The following is a 13,038-nucleotide window of genomic DNA, read 5'->3' on the forward strand; positions in this document are numbered from 1 at the left end:
CCGGGACGCCCCGGATCTCGCCTCACCAGGAGCTCAGCTGGGAGCCTCGCCTCCCGGGAGCGGAAGCGACCTCGGCCGCCATTGGCGCTGGAACTACAATTCCCAGAATGCCTCAGCGGAAGCTCTGGTACTTTTCCGGTACTAGTGTCCATAAATTCCGTGCAATTTCAAGTACAGAGAGGTCTATGGAAATAGAGTTTTGGGAGTTCGCTTTTCTAATAGCTTTTCGGTTTGTTCACCTTTGAAATGCTGTGTTGTTATTTTAAGTTTTTCCGAGACAGTGTAGTCCTGGCTTCCCTCAGACTCACAGATACCCACCCTCCTCTGCCTCAAAAGTGCTGGTATTAAAAGCGTGTACGATCAGCAGTGGTTTGGTAATACATTTTCAGGCTATTTGTCTGTGGTTTGGATTTAGTAATTTCTATCATGCTGTCTACCAGTTTATTCATTTTCTCTTGTATCGCCAATATATTGTGGAGGCCACTTAAGTAGTCGGTTTTTGTTTTTTATATTGTAATGTTTTGTTCTTCAGTTTCCATCACAAGATACTGACCTCCCATCCACAGCTGCGAAGAGTTATTATAGTCCTAAAACTCAGACTTTAAACTACAACCTGCCTAATGCCAGAAGAATTCAATTAAGTTTTGTTTGTTTGTTTAATTTTTTATTTACTTTTCATGCAGCGTCTTCAGAGGCCAGAAGAGGGCGTAAGATCCCGGAACTGGACTAACAGGTGGTTGTGAGCCTCTCAGTGTGGGCACTGGGAACCAGTCCTACACTGACTCTCAGCATTGGCTGAGAGGATGGGGGACAGGACCATCTTCTAGACCATCTTCTAGTCTAGTCTGAAATTAAAGGAGATCCTATATTCAAAACAAAACAAAACCCCACCACCATAGCCAGTTGTCGTGGCTCACACCTTTTCCCCCACTACTCAGGAGGCAGATCTCTGTGAGTTTGCGTCCAGCTTGGTCTATAATTCATATTCCAAGACAGCTAGAGCTACAGAGAAACCCTGTTTCTAAAAACCAAAACCAAGCAAACAAACAAAAGAGGAGGTGGGGAAGAAGGAGGAGGAGGAGAAGGAGAGCAATGTGGTCCAGGGACAATATCAGCAGGAGGGTAATTAAGCAATGCTGCACAAGGGGAACTTGGTATCTCAAGAGCATTGTGCTTTGGGAAAACTCCAGCGTCTTCAGGGGAAAGAGCCAAGTTCCCAGGAACTGAAATCTTAGTTCCGTTGAGGTCCAGGTCTCAGCCCCACACCTGCCTTGCCAGTTCCGCTCCTGACAGGACTGGGTTTCTTTCATCCTTTCATGGGTGCCTCTGAAAAAGCCTTGGGTCCATCTGGTCCTGAAAAATATGTCTGTGCATTGGGAACATGAGATGCCGTGACACCAGAAGAAGGCACTGGATCTCCTGGGACTGGAGTATCTGACAGTTGTGAGACACCGTATAGCTCCTGAGAACTGAACCCTGGTCCTCTGAAAGAGCAGCCAGTGCTCTTAACTGCTGAGCCATCTTTCTAGCCCTGAGAGAGCTTTGTATACAATATACAATTACTTTGTATAGTAATTTTAGTATTTATTTGTTAAGATTTATTATCCTCTCTCTGTTGGTATGATGTTCTTGTGGAATGTATACACCTTACCCTTGTTCATTCAAATGCTGATTTCTCTCCCCCACTCTCTGGTTTCAATCCGGACATTGCATTGTGATACTTATTCTAAGCACCACCTGTCTCAACTTTGTGTAAACATGCCAAAATAAAACAACCAGCCGCAATTTAGAGCAGTAGGAGGAAGAGGGGAGGATCCAGAGGACAGGAAAGAGTGGGAGGCAGAGGAGTAGAGAGAGGAGCAGAGGCTGGGAGAGAGAGGCTGGAGGAGAGGTCTTGGAATGATGTGGAGAATGAATTGGACATAATATTTCACAAAAAGCAAGTATAATGTGAAAATCTAAATGTTAGGAAACTATGAGGGTTTGGAGGTTTAGGATGGAGTAACTATTGCCCAGCATTATGCTCTAGGTTAACTAAATAAATCCCAGTCTCTTTGTGTTGATTTGGGTATACAGCTGGTTTAGGACTAATCGCAGCTTTACCAGAAGATAATATCAATAGTAAATTTTAATTTTATTTTACAACATCTCTCACTCTGTGTCTTTCTGTCTCTGTCTCTCGTGTGTGTGTGTGTGTGTGTGTGTGTGTGTGTGTGTGTGTGTGTGTATTTGCATCAGAAGGGAAGGCATTGGATCTCCTGGAATTAAACTTGTATATGGTTGTGAGCTGTCCAGTGTGGGTGCTGGGAAACAAACTGGGGTTCTCTGTAAGGGCAGTATGCACTCCTAAATGTTGAGCCACCTATCACATGTATACTCATTTAAAATTTTATGTTCACTTTAATTTTATTAACTCCAAAAACAACAGAAAATAACCCATTGTAATGGCAGGCTCAAATGAGTCATGATCTCACACAACAGAGCTCATTAATGATTCAAAGGCAAAAATCACAAGCAGGTGTGAGCTGACTCAGCAAAGCCATCTGTAGACTCCTTGGAATGTATTTTGGGCAGTAACATATGTCATTCTGTCCCCAAATCTTCTCATGACACCCCTTTTAAGAATCCACCAATGAAGAAGCACTTTGTAATGCTGTACTGGACAGCATTTGCTTCAGATGAACAGCTGTTGCCAACTGTGCCACGAAGCCTGTAGCTGGCCAGCTTGCTGCAAGCCAAGTGTGGATGTTGTACCTTTGTGATTTGATTACACTTTCAGGCAGGGATTATTTTATGTGACTCCAGCAAGCCATTATATATATACACACACACACTCAAGTTTATTGTCAATACATGTTTCTGTGGTGGGCTGCGTGACGTCAGCCTTCCTTAGAAATCCCCACCAAAACAAGTCACAGGCACCTATCTACTGAGGCAAAATTGAGAAGTAGGATGACTGGGGTGGAAGATGTTTTAAATTTGATGCTTACTGAACACATTTCCAAATATAGGAGAGGACACCCTGTTCTTGTTTGGTTTCTGTTGCTGGGATAAGACACTGAGCAAAATGGGGAAGAAAGGGTTTATTTTGATTGTATGTGCCAATTACAGTCAGTCACTGAGGGAAGCCAGAGTAGGAATTGAGATAAGAGCCATGGCCGGGGTGTGTGTGTGTGTGTGTGTGTGTGTGTGTGTGTGGTGGCTACCTACAGGCAGTTGTTCAAGGCTAGCTAGGCATTGTTTGTTCATTTGTTTGTTTTTGAGATAAGGTCTCATTATATAGCTCTGGCCGTCCTGGAACTCACAGTGTAGACAGGATGGACTCAAATTCACAGAGATCCACCTGCCTCTACCTCCCAAGTGCTGGGATCAAAGGCCACCAAGCCTGGCTGCTAAGCCTGCATTTTTATATCACACAGGAGAATTTGCCCAGGATTGGCACCATTCACAGTGAGTGGGGCTCTGCCACATCAATCATTAATAAAGAAAAAGCCTCATAAACTTGCCAACAAGCCAGTCCCATGGAGGCATCTTAGTTTAGGCTCTCTCTTCCCTGATAGCATCAGGTTGAAAAACAGCCTGTTTCTCCAGCCCCTGGAGGGTTTCAGAAGAGCCTGAAACTCTCTTCTGGCCTCCAAGGACACCTGTGCTCCCCCCCCAAATAAAATGAATGTGGTTTAAAAAAGAATTGAATGGGTATATAACACTGGATTAAATACTGCATATACTCTTCTCTCTGTGACACACTGTTATAGAATGGTAGAAAATTTTCTATATTAATCAATGCAGGTAATTACTACAGCAGCAATTTTCTTTAAACAGCTAGTTCTCCAATGGTTGACACAGAGAGACTATGATTTATATTCAGCTGCAAACACTATGCTGGGCAGATTCTGAGCTATTCCAATCCCAGCACCTTTATAACCCACATAAAGCCAATCGCTTCCCAATCTGATGACTCCTGGTGGGTGGCTTCAGCTCTACTAGTCTGTCCTTACAGGCACATGCTCATCACCATCCTGCCTTATGGCATCTCCTTTTTCTTTCCATCTTTCTCTCCCCTGCCTCTTCTGCTTTCTTCTCCTCCTCTCTTCTTCTCTCCTCTTTCAAACCCAAGCCCAGGAACCTAAAGCTCTGCCGACCTCTTTACTGCCCAGTCATATGCTTCAGCATCTTTATTTGGCCAATCAGGGTTAATTGGGGAACATTTCCTTATCATTACACGGTTATAAGGAATAATCGAACATTCATAAGAGTGCCCATGGCAGGGTGGTAACCAGATCTCACAGCACTGAAATCAGCATTTGAAAACAGTTGAACCTTCCTCCAGCATCTCTCCCTTTCTGTCTAATTAATAAGGCCATTTAAAAAATTATATACAGTAAAAATAATTATGAAACAATCATAAAAGCCAATAGGTAAAATTTACATAAATAATGTCTAGTTAAAAGGTATTTGACAACCTTGAAGAAAGTATTATCTTGGTGAGTCTAAAGTTTTGTATCTAAATTATTTTCCATCATATCTATCTATCTACCTAAAAATCTATACCTTAAAACATCCTTTAACTCTCTAATCAACTAAGCTTAGAGAGTCTTCAACCTCTTGAAGAGGTTGAGAAGAGACTTGAGAAGGAATAAAATTCCTTGAGTAAACAGGAAGTGCAGGGTAGAGCTTCCAAAATTAAAAAATGACAGAGACAGTTTGCTGCCTGGATAGCTACCCAAAAACTCTATAATGTTGGAGCATCATCTTCTGATTGCTGGCCTACTTTATCTGATAGACCTATTTCTGAAGCAGGAACTGTTAAGGTCTTGCCTTCCCTCTCTTAGCTCTGTAGTTAACTCAGCCTGTATCCAAGCTTGCTCATTTTAGGCAAAATTATGTCTGTGGTAGAAACAAGGACATTCAAATGTGGCTAACTTGCCACATTTGAATCCATCTCCATATGGAGGTTCTTTGATGCTCATTATCTTTTTTGAAGTAGGCTGGGTGCTCCCAGGAGTTGAACTGTCTTTGTTAGACCAATGAAATGATGATGTGCACAGCAGATTTTATATGAAAGAGGTATTATATTGGATGGAGATAAAGAGAGGAAGAGAGGAAGAAATGATAGGGGGAAGGGAGAGGGGCTTCGAGCAGAGAAAGGGGAAAGGGCAAGAGATGAGAGAGCAAGAGAGTGATGAAGTTGGGGATTGGTCCTTTTAAGAAGCAATGTAACCTGCAGGTACCTGGCAGGCAACACATGATGACATCATAGGTTGCTAGGCTGCCTAAATACTAACATTCCTCCCTTTTTCTATAATTAAAAAATGAGGAGCTTGGGCTGCTTCTCACATAAGATAAGTTAAAGTATATAAATTTAGGTTCATTGGAAGCAGCTCTTGGTTGCTGTATAAGGGGGTAAGAGAGAGAGAGAGAATTAATACCAATGAAATATTTAGATTACATGGATGAGAGGATGAGGGGAAGCCCCAGCCCTGGAAAGGTGAGGGTAGAGGGTTGCCAGTAGAGTTGCCAGCCACGTGAAAAGCAGCAGGTAAGGACTGAGGAATGCTGGGAGAACCTGCAGCTACTTGTCCTTGTCCTGAAGCACACCATTCCAACCTTTTGTTAATAATAAGTGAATATCGGTCATAGATTCTCTTCTGGCTACTTCTTGCTGAAACTGGGGCCACTGTAGGGAATCAAAGGCTGAAATGTTGCCAAGTCCAGGAAGAACAGGCTATTTTGATACTGTCCAGGGTCTATGAGAACATCCATGGCCGGGAGGGAAGGTGTAGGTCCAGCTTGAAGAAAGTCTGTGAGGTCATATTGAAACACTTGTGGTAGCTGTTTTGGCACTGTCTTGGATGTAGGAAACATCTGGGTCTGGCAGGATATTGAAATATATATGGGCAGAAGACAAAGGTAAGTAGGTTATGGAGAAATATTTTTTAGTGTACGTTTAAAACTTTTGGGAGAGCGAACAGAGGTGGAAGGTTTGTATCAAAGTGACATGAACATGGGAACCTCCATTTACCTGAGTGAACATCCATTTACCCAATCACTGGCAGTAATTAAAAAGGCTTTGCTTCGGATCTGTCATCTAAGGAAACTGAGGTCAAGTTTGGCTACAGAAGTATGTAAGCTTAGATGCCCTTAAAGTAGGCACTAGGTGTAGAAATCTGAAATTCTCCAGAAGACATCCCAGAAGAGAATCTGGAGGAACAGACAAATGGACTATTCCCATTGGGCAGGCAGGAGTCAGTGACCTGTCAAGGAATCATAAGAGCAAGGTTTGACTCAAGTAGAGTAGATTTGTGTTGGCCAGAGACCAAGGGCACAGTTGCCTGTAGCAGACATGGTTTAACTAGCTAGATTTTTGTAGACAAGCAAGAGGGTGAGGGAGAGAAACAATGCTGGTAGAGGGAAAGTCTTACCCAAGGGAGAAGGAGGTCCTAGATGAAGGGTTTAAATATAGGTTGGTGAGAGCAATAGGAAGCATTTGCACCAACCAGAAGAGAAAAGTCAACAAATGGCCGCTGTTAGGTGTGCGAATGTAGCTATCAGTAGCCAGGAATTGATACCAATCAGAATGGAAGACTCACCAATCATCTGGTGTTGGATATAGGAATATAGCAATCAAGTAGCCAGGAAAGGGAAGTCCCAAAACCAAGGAAAGGGGAAGAATCCCACCCTCTGAAATAGGCAATAGGTGCAGTACTTATCTGGAGCCCAGTTGACATGAGAGGTGGATTCAGGTGGATTTCCTGTAGTTTACAAGAATTACTTTTAAGTTTTACAAACGAGATAAAACTTTAGACATGTTAGCATCACAATTGTAATCTGCAAAGTAGTAGACATACACATTTGTGTTAACAGCATAAGCAATCTTTAAATTAAGCCTTGGAAAGGCAGACGCCTTTCTTGAAGTAGAAGCAGCAAAAGCTCACTTGCTCTTAAGCTTTAGTATGATTACACATTATGGAGATTTAAAATCTTGAGCTTGGAAACATGATACTGGGTGGTATAGTGGAATGTTTTTGTATTAAATTTAGATTAATAAATCATAACTCTATTGATAAAGGTCAAAGCTCTGAATAGTCAATATAACAGTACCATAGCAACAGGAGGAAATATTAAGCATTTTTACATATTTAGGATACCTTAAATCACCTTAAAACTTGTAACTTTTATAACTTACATTTACCAAACTTAAAACACTTTCTTAGACCTTCAAACTTCTATAACTTGTGTTTACCAATCTTAAAACATTTTCTTGGACCCTCAAACATCATTTTTCTTAGGCCTCTGTATCTAGTTATTTACCATGAGACACAGGTGAGAATGCTAAGAATATTTATTGTCCTTTGGCTGAAGGGATGGTAAAAGGTTTCATGCCAGAGTCTGCTGCTGGAGTAGAACAGTTCTTGAGTGGGGAGTGAGGACTGAAATTAAAAAAAAAAAAAAGACACAACACATAGGATCTGTTCGAGAGGGCTTCTAGTAGAAACTGTTTATTCCACAGTCCCTTTTTAAAGTCAGAGCAAAGCACTGGAATACAATGAAGTTCATCAAGAAGTCAAAGTTGTTTACTTCAACCACCTGTCTGTGTGATCCTCACACAAACAAAAGAAAATGAACTTGGCAAAAACATCCTGCCTACTGTAACAAACAAAAGGAAGTGAACTTGGCAAAAACATCCGGCCTATCCCTGATTCCAGGTGAAGGCCAGGGTGAAAACATGTTTTTCAATGAGAACTCAATAATAAAGAATCCTGACAAACAAGTGGCTCTCCACAGCTCTCCCTTTTTTATATTTAAAAAACTTACCATAACTTAAGAGCTATGGAACAGAAGATTGTGCCTGTCTTAGGTTGTCTCTCTTGAAATATATATTCTTACCAGTCTGTTGTAAGCAATGATTAATATTTACTAATGATTATCTTTTGGTAATGCTGCTTTTAATCCTAAGCAGCAGTATAACCAAATCACCAAATAGACACTGGGTTTATTTAGTTAACCTAGAACACAATGCTGCGTAATAGCTACTCCATCCTAAACCTCCAAGCCCTCATAGTTTCCTAACATTTAGATTTCGCACATTATACTTGCTTTTTGTGATATCTTAGGTCCAATCCATCTCTCCACATAGTTCTAAGATCTCTCCTCCAGCTCTCTCTCTTCTCTCCTGGTTTCTTTGTAAACTCAGTGATGTTATGTAAATATGTTTTTGTTTTAGTCCCAAGTGTGGAATTTTAATATAGGCTTTAGTTTGTCCACAGCTGATAATTGTCTCATGTGGGGTGTGTTTTTGCCAACTGGTAAAGGTCTGCTTGTGGGACACAGGGGGGAGTGTGGCCGAGGACTCTGAGGGATATAAATACAAGAGCCCAGAAAAAGAAGTGCTGTGGCATGGTGTGCTGTCATGCAGCAGTTTGGAGAGGCCAGAGATAGACAGCATGGCGGTTTAGAGCAGACAGAAAAAGAGAAACCTAAAATTGCACCAATTTTTTGCAGCCAGGTCATAGGCCTCAGCATCTTTATTTATTTAATTGTCAGGGATATTTGGGGAACATTCCTTATCATCACACAATTACAGGAGATAATTCAATATTCATAAGAATGCCCATGGCAGGGTGGTAACCAGATCTCATGGCACGGAAATCAGCATCTGAAAACACAGTCAAACCTTCCGAATGAGCTCAATAACCTGAGCTACAAGTTACACAGATTCTGAGACACAGGATTTATGCAACCATGTAAGCTGAGTGTACATGTTTTTGTTATGTTTTGGGGAGGGAGCTAGAATGAAAGAGGTGACACAGAGCTGAACTGTCAAGAGGCTTAGTAACAGAGTTGTGCAGCACGGTGGGGACTGAAATAGAGTTTCAGCCCCACAGAGACAAAGTTATTTATTTATTTATTTAATGTGCATTCGTGCATGCGTGTGTGTCTGCACACGCGCTTGTGTGCTCACACTCACCAGTGTGCTATATCATCCTTGGGGGAGGTCTGAGGAAAACTATGAGTCAGTTCTCTCCTTTTACTATGTGTGTTTCAAACACCAAACTCAGGTCGTCAGGCTTGCTAGGCCAAGAGCCTTGACCTGCCAACAGTTTTGCTGGCCATAGGCAGGGTGTCTGTTTCTGCCTCTTTGAGACTCCAGGATAGCTGGTGGAGACCTCTCACCTGCTCCATTTTGACACTTTGCTTGGGTACAGTGTAAAGTCTCAAGGTGTTATTCTCTTTAATCATGAAAAGCAATAAACAGTGTTCTTGCTGTATCTGTAGGTTGTATTGGTGATAATTATATGGGGACACAGCATTGGATAAAAGCTGAATCCAGTGTAACTTAAACATCATTTCTGATGTACTCAAGAACTCAGGTTTTCCAGTTTTAGTTTCACTTTGTTCCCAATGTGTGTGTGTGTTTGGAAGAGGGAAAGCAATATTGTTATAATAAAAGAAAATCCCAAATAGTTTGATTTTACTAATGAAGACTCAGTAGCCAGACCCTGAGTGAAAATAAGAGAGCTCAGAGAGGCAGAGAAAGCCCCCAGCTGACCTTCCTACTCAGCTCATGTCCCAGAAGGAAGAAGCCAAAAGCCCAAGGCCAAAAGCTTGCTAGAGCATCTAACTGCCCAGGAGGAAAAGGCTTGCTAGCTTACCCTACAGCCTAGAAAGAAAAAGCCAAAACCTCCTTCTACTTCTCCACACTGTCTTAAATACATATCTCTCAAACTCTCTCCTTTCTACTTAATTCTGCTCAGCTGGTTACTTGCTCCACCTCATGACCTGCTGTTAGCATAATGTTCATGTGGACTGTGTTGTTATAATGTTCTCTTGGAATGTATACAATTTACCCTTGTTCATTCAAATGCTGATTTCTTTCCACCACTATCTGGTTTAAAACCGGACACTGCATTGTGATGCTTATTCTAAGCATCACCTCTCACAATGTGTATACATGCTACAATTTGTTCTCTGTTGTTGGGAGCCGCTGGTCTACCAGCTGCTTTGATATTTAAATCTCAGCGGAAAGCCTGCTTTTACCATGGGCTTCACTGGAGTCAGTGAAGAATTTCCAAGTCTACCTCCTTTTGTTTGAAAAAGCCAAGTAGGATACCTTGTCAAAATCACACCTCTTGTTTCACCTCCTTGTGAATTTAACTCATTCTGCTGAGCTGCTTTTACTCTGGCTTAAAAGGAGTCTGGAATAAAGCAAGGCATCTAGCCTCCATTAGAGCATCTCGGAAAGGTCCCATGTGTTGTGTGTTGGTTTATTAATTTTAATCCTCACTGCCAACTCAAGAACCATTCGAACAGGGGCTGGAGAAAAGGCTCAGAGGTTAAGAGCACTGGCTGCTCTTCCAAAAGTCCTGAGTTCAATTCCCAGCAACCACATGGTGGCTCACAACCATCTATAATGAGACCTGGTGCTCTCTGCTGGTGTGCAGGTATACACACAGAACATTGTATATATAATAAATAAATAAATCTTAAAAAAAAAGAACCATTTGACTCTGCCGATGGACTCCGTCAGATTGGCGCCCAATGTGGGACTTGAGCTACTCGGGAATCAGTGAAGGACACCGAGGGTGTTGGAAAGCTTGAATCATTAAAAAAGGGGGGGAGGGAGTGATGAGTAAATCTGAGAATAAAAATGGGACAAGACAGTAGCCTCATGTTTGTTGTATGGAATTTAATTAAAGATAGTCTGTATATGCAGCAGGGAACTGAGAAAGTTAAACTTTCAGGCTTAGAGAGAAAGAGGTTAGAAAGATGGGAGGCTTTGAGAGAAAATGAGATTAGACCATCAGCTCCACTAGAGGAATTATATTTCCCTCCTGATGACAGTAATTTCTTGTCAGAAGATTTTGAGAATGACTTTGATCCTAATGAGGTTGCAGAGTTGGAGGAAGAAGAGCTCAGTATTATTCTGAGAGATACCCTCCAATTGAGCCTATGCATGTTAACTAAAAGACAAGTTAATAATAAATATTAATAACTCACAACAGTACAGTTTACCCTTCGTCATTCAAACGCTGATTCCTCTGCCTCAACATCTGGTTTTAATCCAGATATTGCATTGTGATGTTTATTCTAAGCATCTCCTGTCTCAAGTTTGTGTAAATATGCCACCATTTATTTTCTGTATTGCCAATGCTGAGAAATACAGAGAATAGGGCAGGCCATCCTGGTCAGGTGAGGGGAAAAGAAAGGACAAGAAGGCTGGTAGCATCCATGAGGAGAGGACTGGGAAACATCAGGAAAAATGATCCCCACCTAGGGTATGATTAAAAAGCATGTATAATGTGGGAAATCTGAATGGAAGAAAGATATACTAGCTTGGAGGTTTAGGATGGAGTAATTATTGCTCAACATTGTGCTCTAGGCTAATTTAAAAAAATCCTAGTCTCTCCGTGTGATTATTTGAATATATAGCTGTTTAGGAAGTAACCATTGCTTTACTAAAATATAAGTCAAAATTAAATATGAATAGTCATTCAACACCCTGGGGTTAACCTTATTAAATCCTGTGTACAGAAAGCTCTTGGGTTAAAGGTATGAGCTAGTGCTGAGCCACTCCACAACCACCTGTTTACAGTAAACAGAAAGTTCTTAGATTAAAGGTATGAGCTAGTGCTGAGCCACACCAAACAAGAAACATATTTTTACAGTTCTCAATATCCGGGCTAACAATGGGATCAAATATCCTGCAAATGAGTAACTGTACCACAAACCCAGGAATCAAAAACGTCTGGTGTGAGTACTACCATTGAGTAGTGTCCTCAGCCCCTCACCGGGGGATTCCAGGCAGGGGCTCTACCACTGAGGGAAAACCCAGATCCTCACTGGGAGATTCTAGGCAGGAGGTCTACCACTGAGCCATGACCTCAGCCCTTTACTGGAGGATTTGGGGGCACATGTGGTGGTTTGAATGAGAATTTGCCATAGACTCATATATTTGAATGCTTAGTCACCAGGGAGCAGATCTCTTTGAAAGGATTAGAAAGATGAGGAGGTCTGGCCTCAATGGAGGAAGTATATCACTGGGGATGGGTTTTTAGATTTTAAGAGCACATGCTAGGCCCAGTGTCTCTTTCTATGCTTCTCTGCCTACCGATTAGGACGCTAACTGTCAACTTCCTCTCTAGCACCATGCCTGCCTGCTGCCATGCTCCTGCCATGATAATGGACTAAACCTCTGAACTGTAAGCAAGGCCCCAATTAAGTGCTTCCTTTGGTAAGAGTTCCCTTGGTTATGGTGTCTCTTCACAGCCATAAAACAATGACAAAACAGAAGTTGGTACCAGGCACTGGAGTATTGCTGTAACGAGACTTACCATGCTGTTTGTTGAAGGAATATGGAAAATGTGGGGACATTGCACTAGAAGAGGGATTAGAGACTTTAATCAGAACCTAATGGGCCATTCTAGCAGGAGCATGGACACTACCGAGGGCAGCTTCAACAATGGGGGCTTGTGCAATGCAATGTAACATGGAACTTCAATGTTTTTCTAAAAGTTTACATGGGTTTAAAAATATACACAGGTATATGCATCTAGGTGTGGTGCACATGCCTATAATCCCAGCACTCAGGAGGCCAAGTCAGAGGTTTCTGAGTTGAAGGCCAGCCCGGTCTACAAAGGGAGTTCCAGGACAGCCAGGGCTGCACAGAGAAACTGTCTCAGAAAGACCTAAATCAACAACAACAGCAGCCACAAAGCGTACACACAATTGTTTGTCATTGCACTTCAGGAATTTACGGACTTGAAAACTACCCAGGAGAGGAAGTTCTCTAAAAGCGATCTCCACCAACCTCCCTATAATTACTTCACACAATTTACGGAGGACTTAACGTTCTGGGTAATGTAGTGCCAGAGGGACACCAGAGATAGGCACTTCCGCTGAGGCCTTCTGGGAACTGTAGTTCGACGCCTGCAACGGAAGAGGTCGCTTCCGTTCCTCCCAGGCTTCCTGGCAGTGGTTCTGGTGAATCTGTGGCCCTTCGTGAGCGCTCGCGCGCCCGCTGTCTCCCCTCGGGGACCG

The 13,038-nt window shown here is 42.2% G+C and overlaps 2 protein-coding genes across 2 annotated transcripts in view; one reads left to right on the plus strand and one right to left on the minus strand.

The window, feature by feature from the left end:
* The window catches only part of LOC129669039 (zinc finger protein 235-like), a 9,872-nt gene extending 9,790 nt beyond the window's left edge, over positions 1-82 (minus strand). The window contains exon 1 of the mRNA XM_055597116.1: positions 27-82. Coding sequence (XP_055453091.1) covers positions 27-82 — 56 coding nt within the window. The remainder of the gene's footprint in view (positions 1-26) is intronic.
* A 5,367-nt stretch (positions 83-5,449) lies between these two features.
* The window catches only part of LOC129669040 (zinc finger protein 235-like), a 14,759-nt gene continuing 7,170 nt past the window's right edge, over positions 5,450-13,038 (plus strand). The window contains exons 1-2 of the mRNA XM_055597117.1: positions 5,450-5,488; positions 12,748-12,855. Of these exons, the coding sequence (XP_055453092.1) occupies positions 5,450-5,488; positions 12,748-12,855 (147 nt within the window). The remainder of the gene's footprint in view (positions 5,489-12,747; positions 12,856-13,038) is intronic.

The sequence above is a fragment of the Psammomys obesus genome, unplaced genomic scaffold, assembly GCF_907164565.1.
Source record: "Psammomys obesus unplaced genomic scaffold, mPsaObe1.curated_primary_1811, whole genome shotgun sequence".
NCBI lineage: Eukaryota > Metazoa > Chordata > Mammalia > Rodentia > Muridae > Psammomys > Psammomys obesus.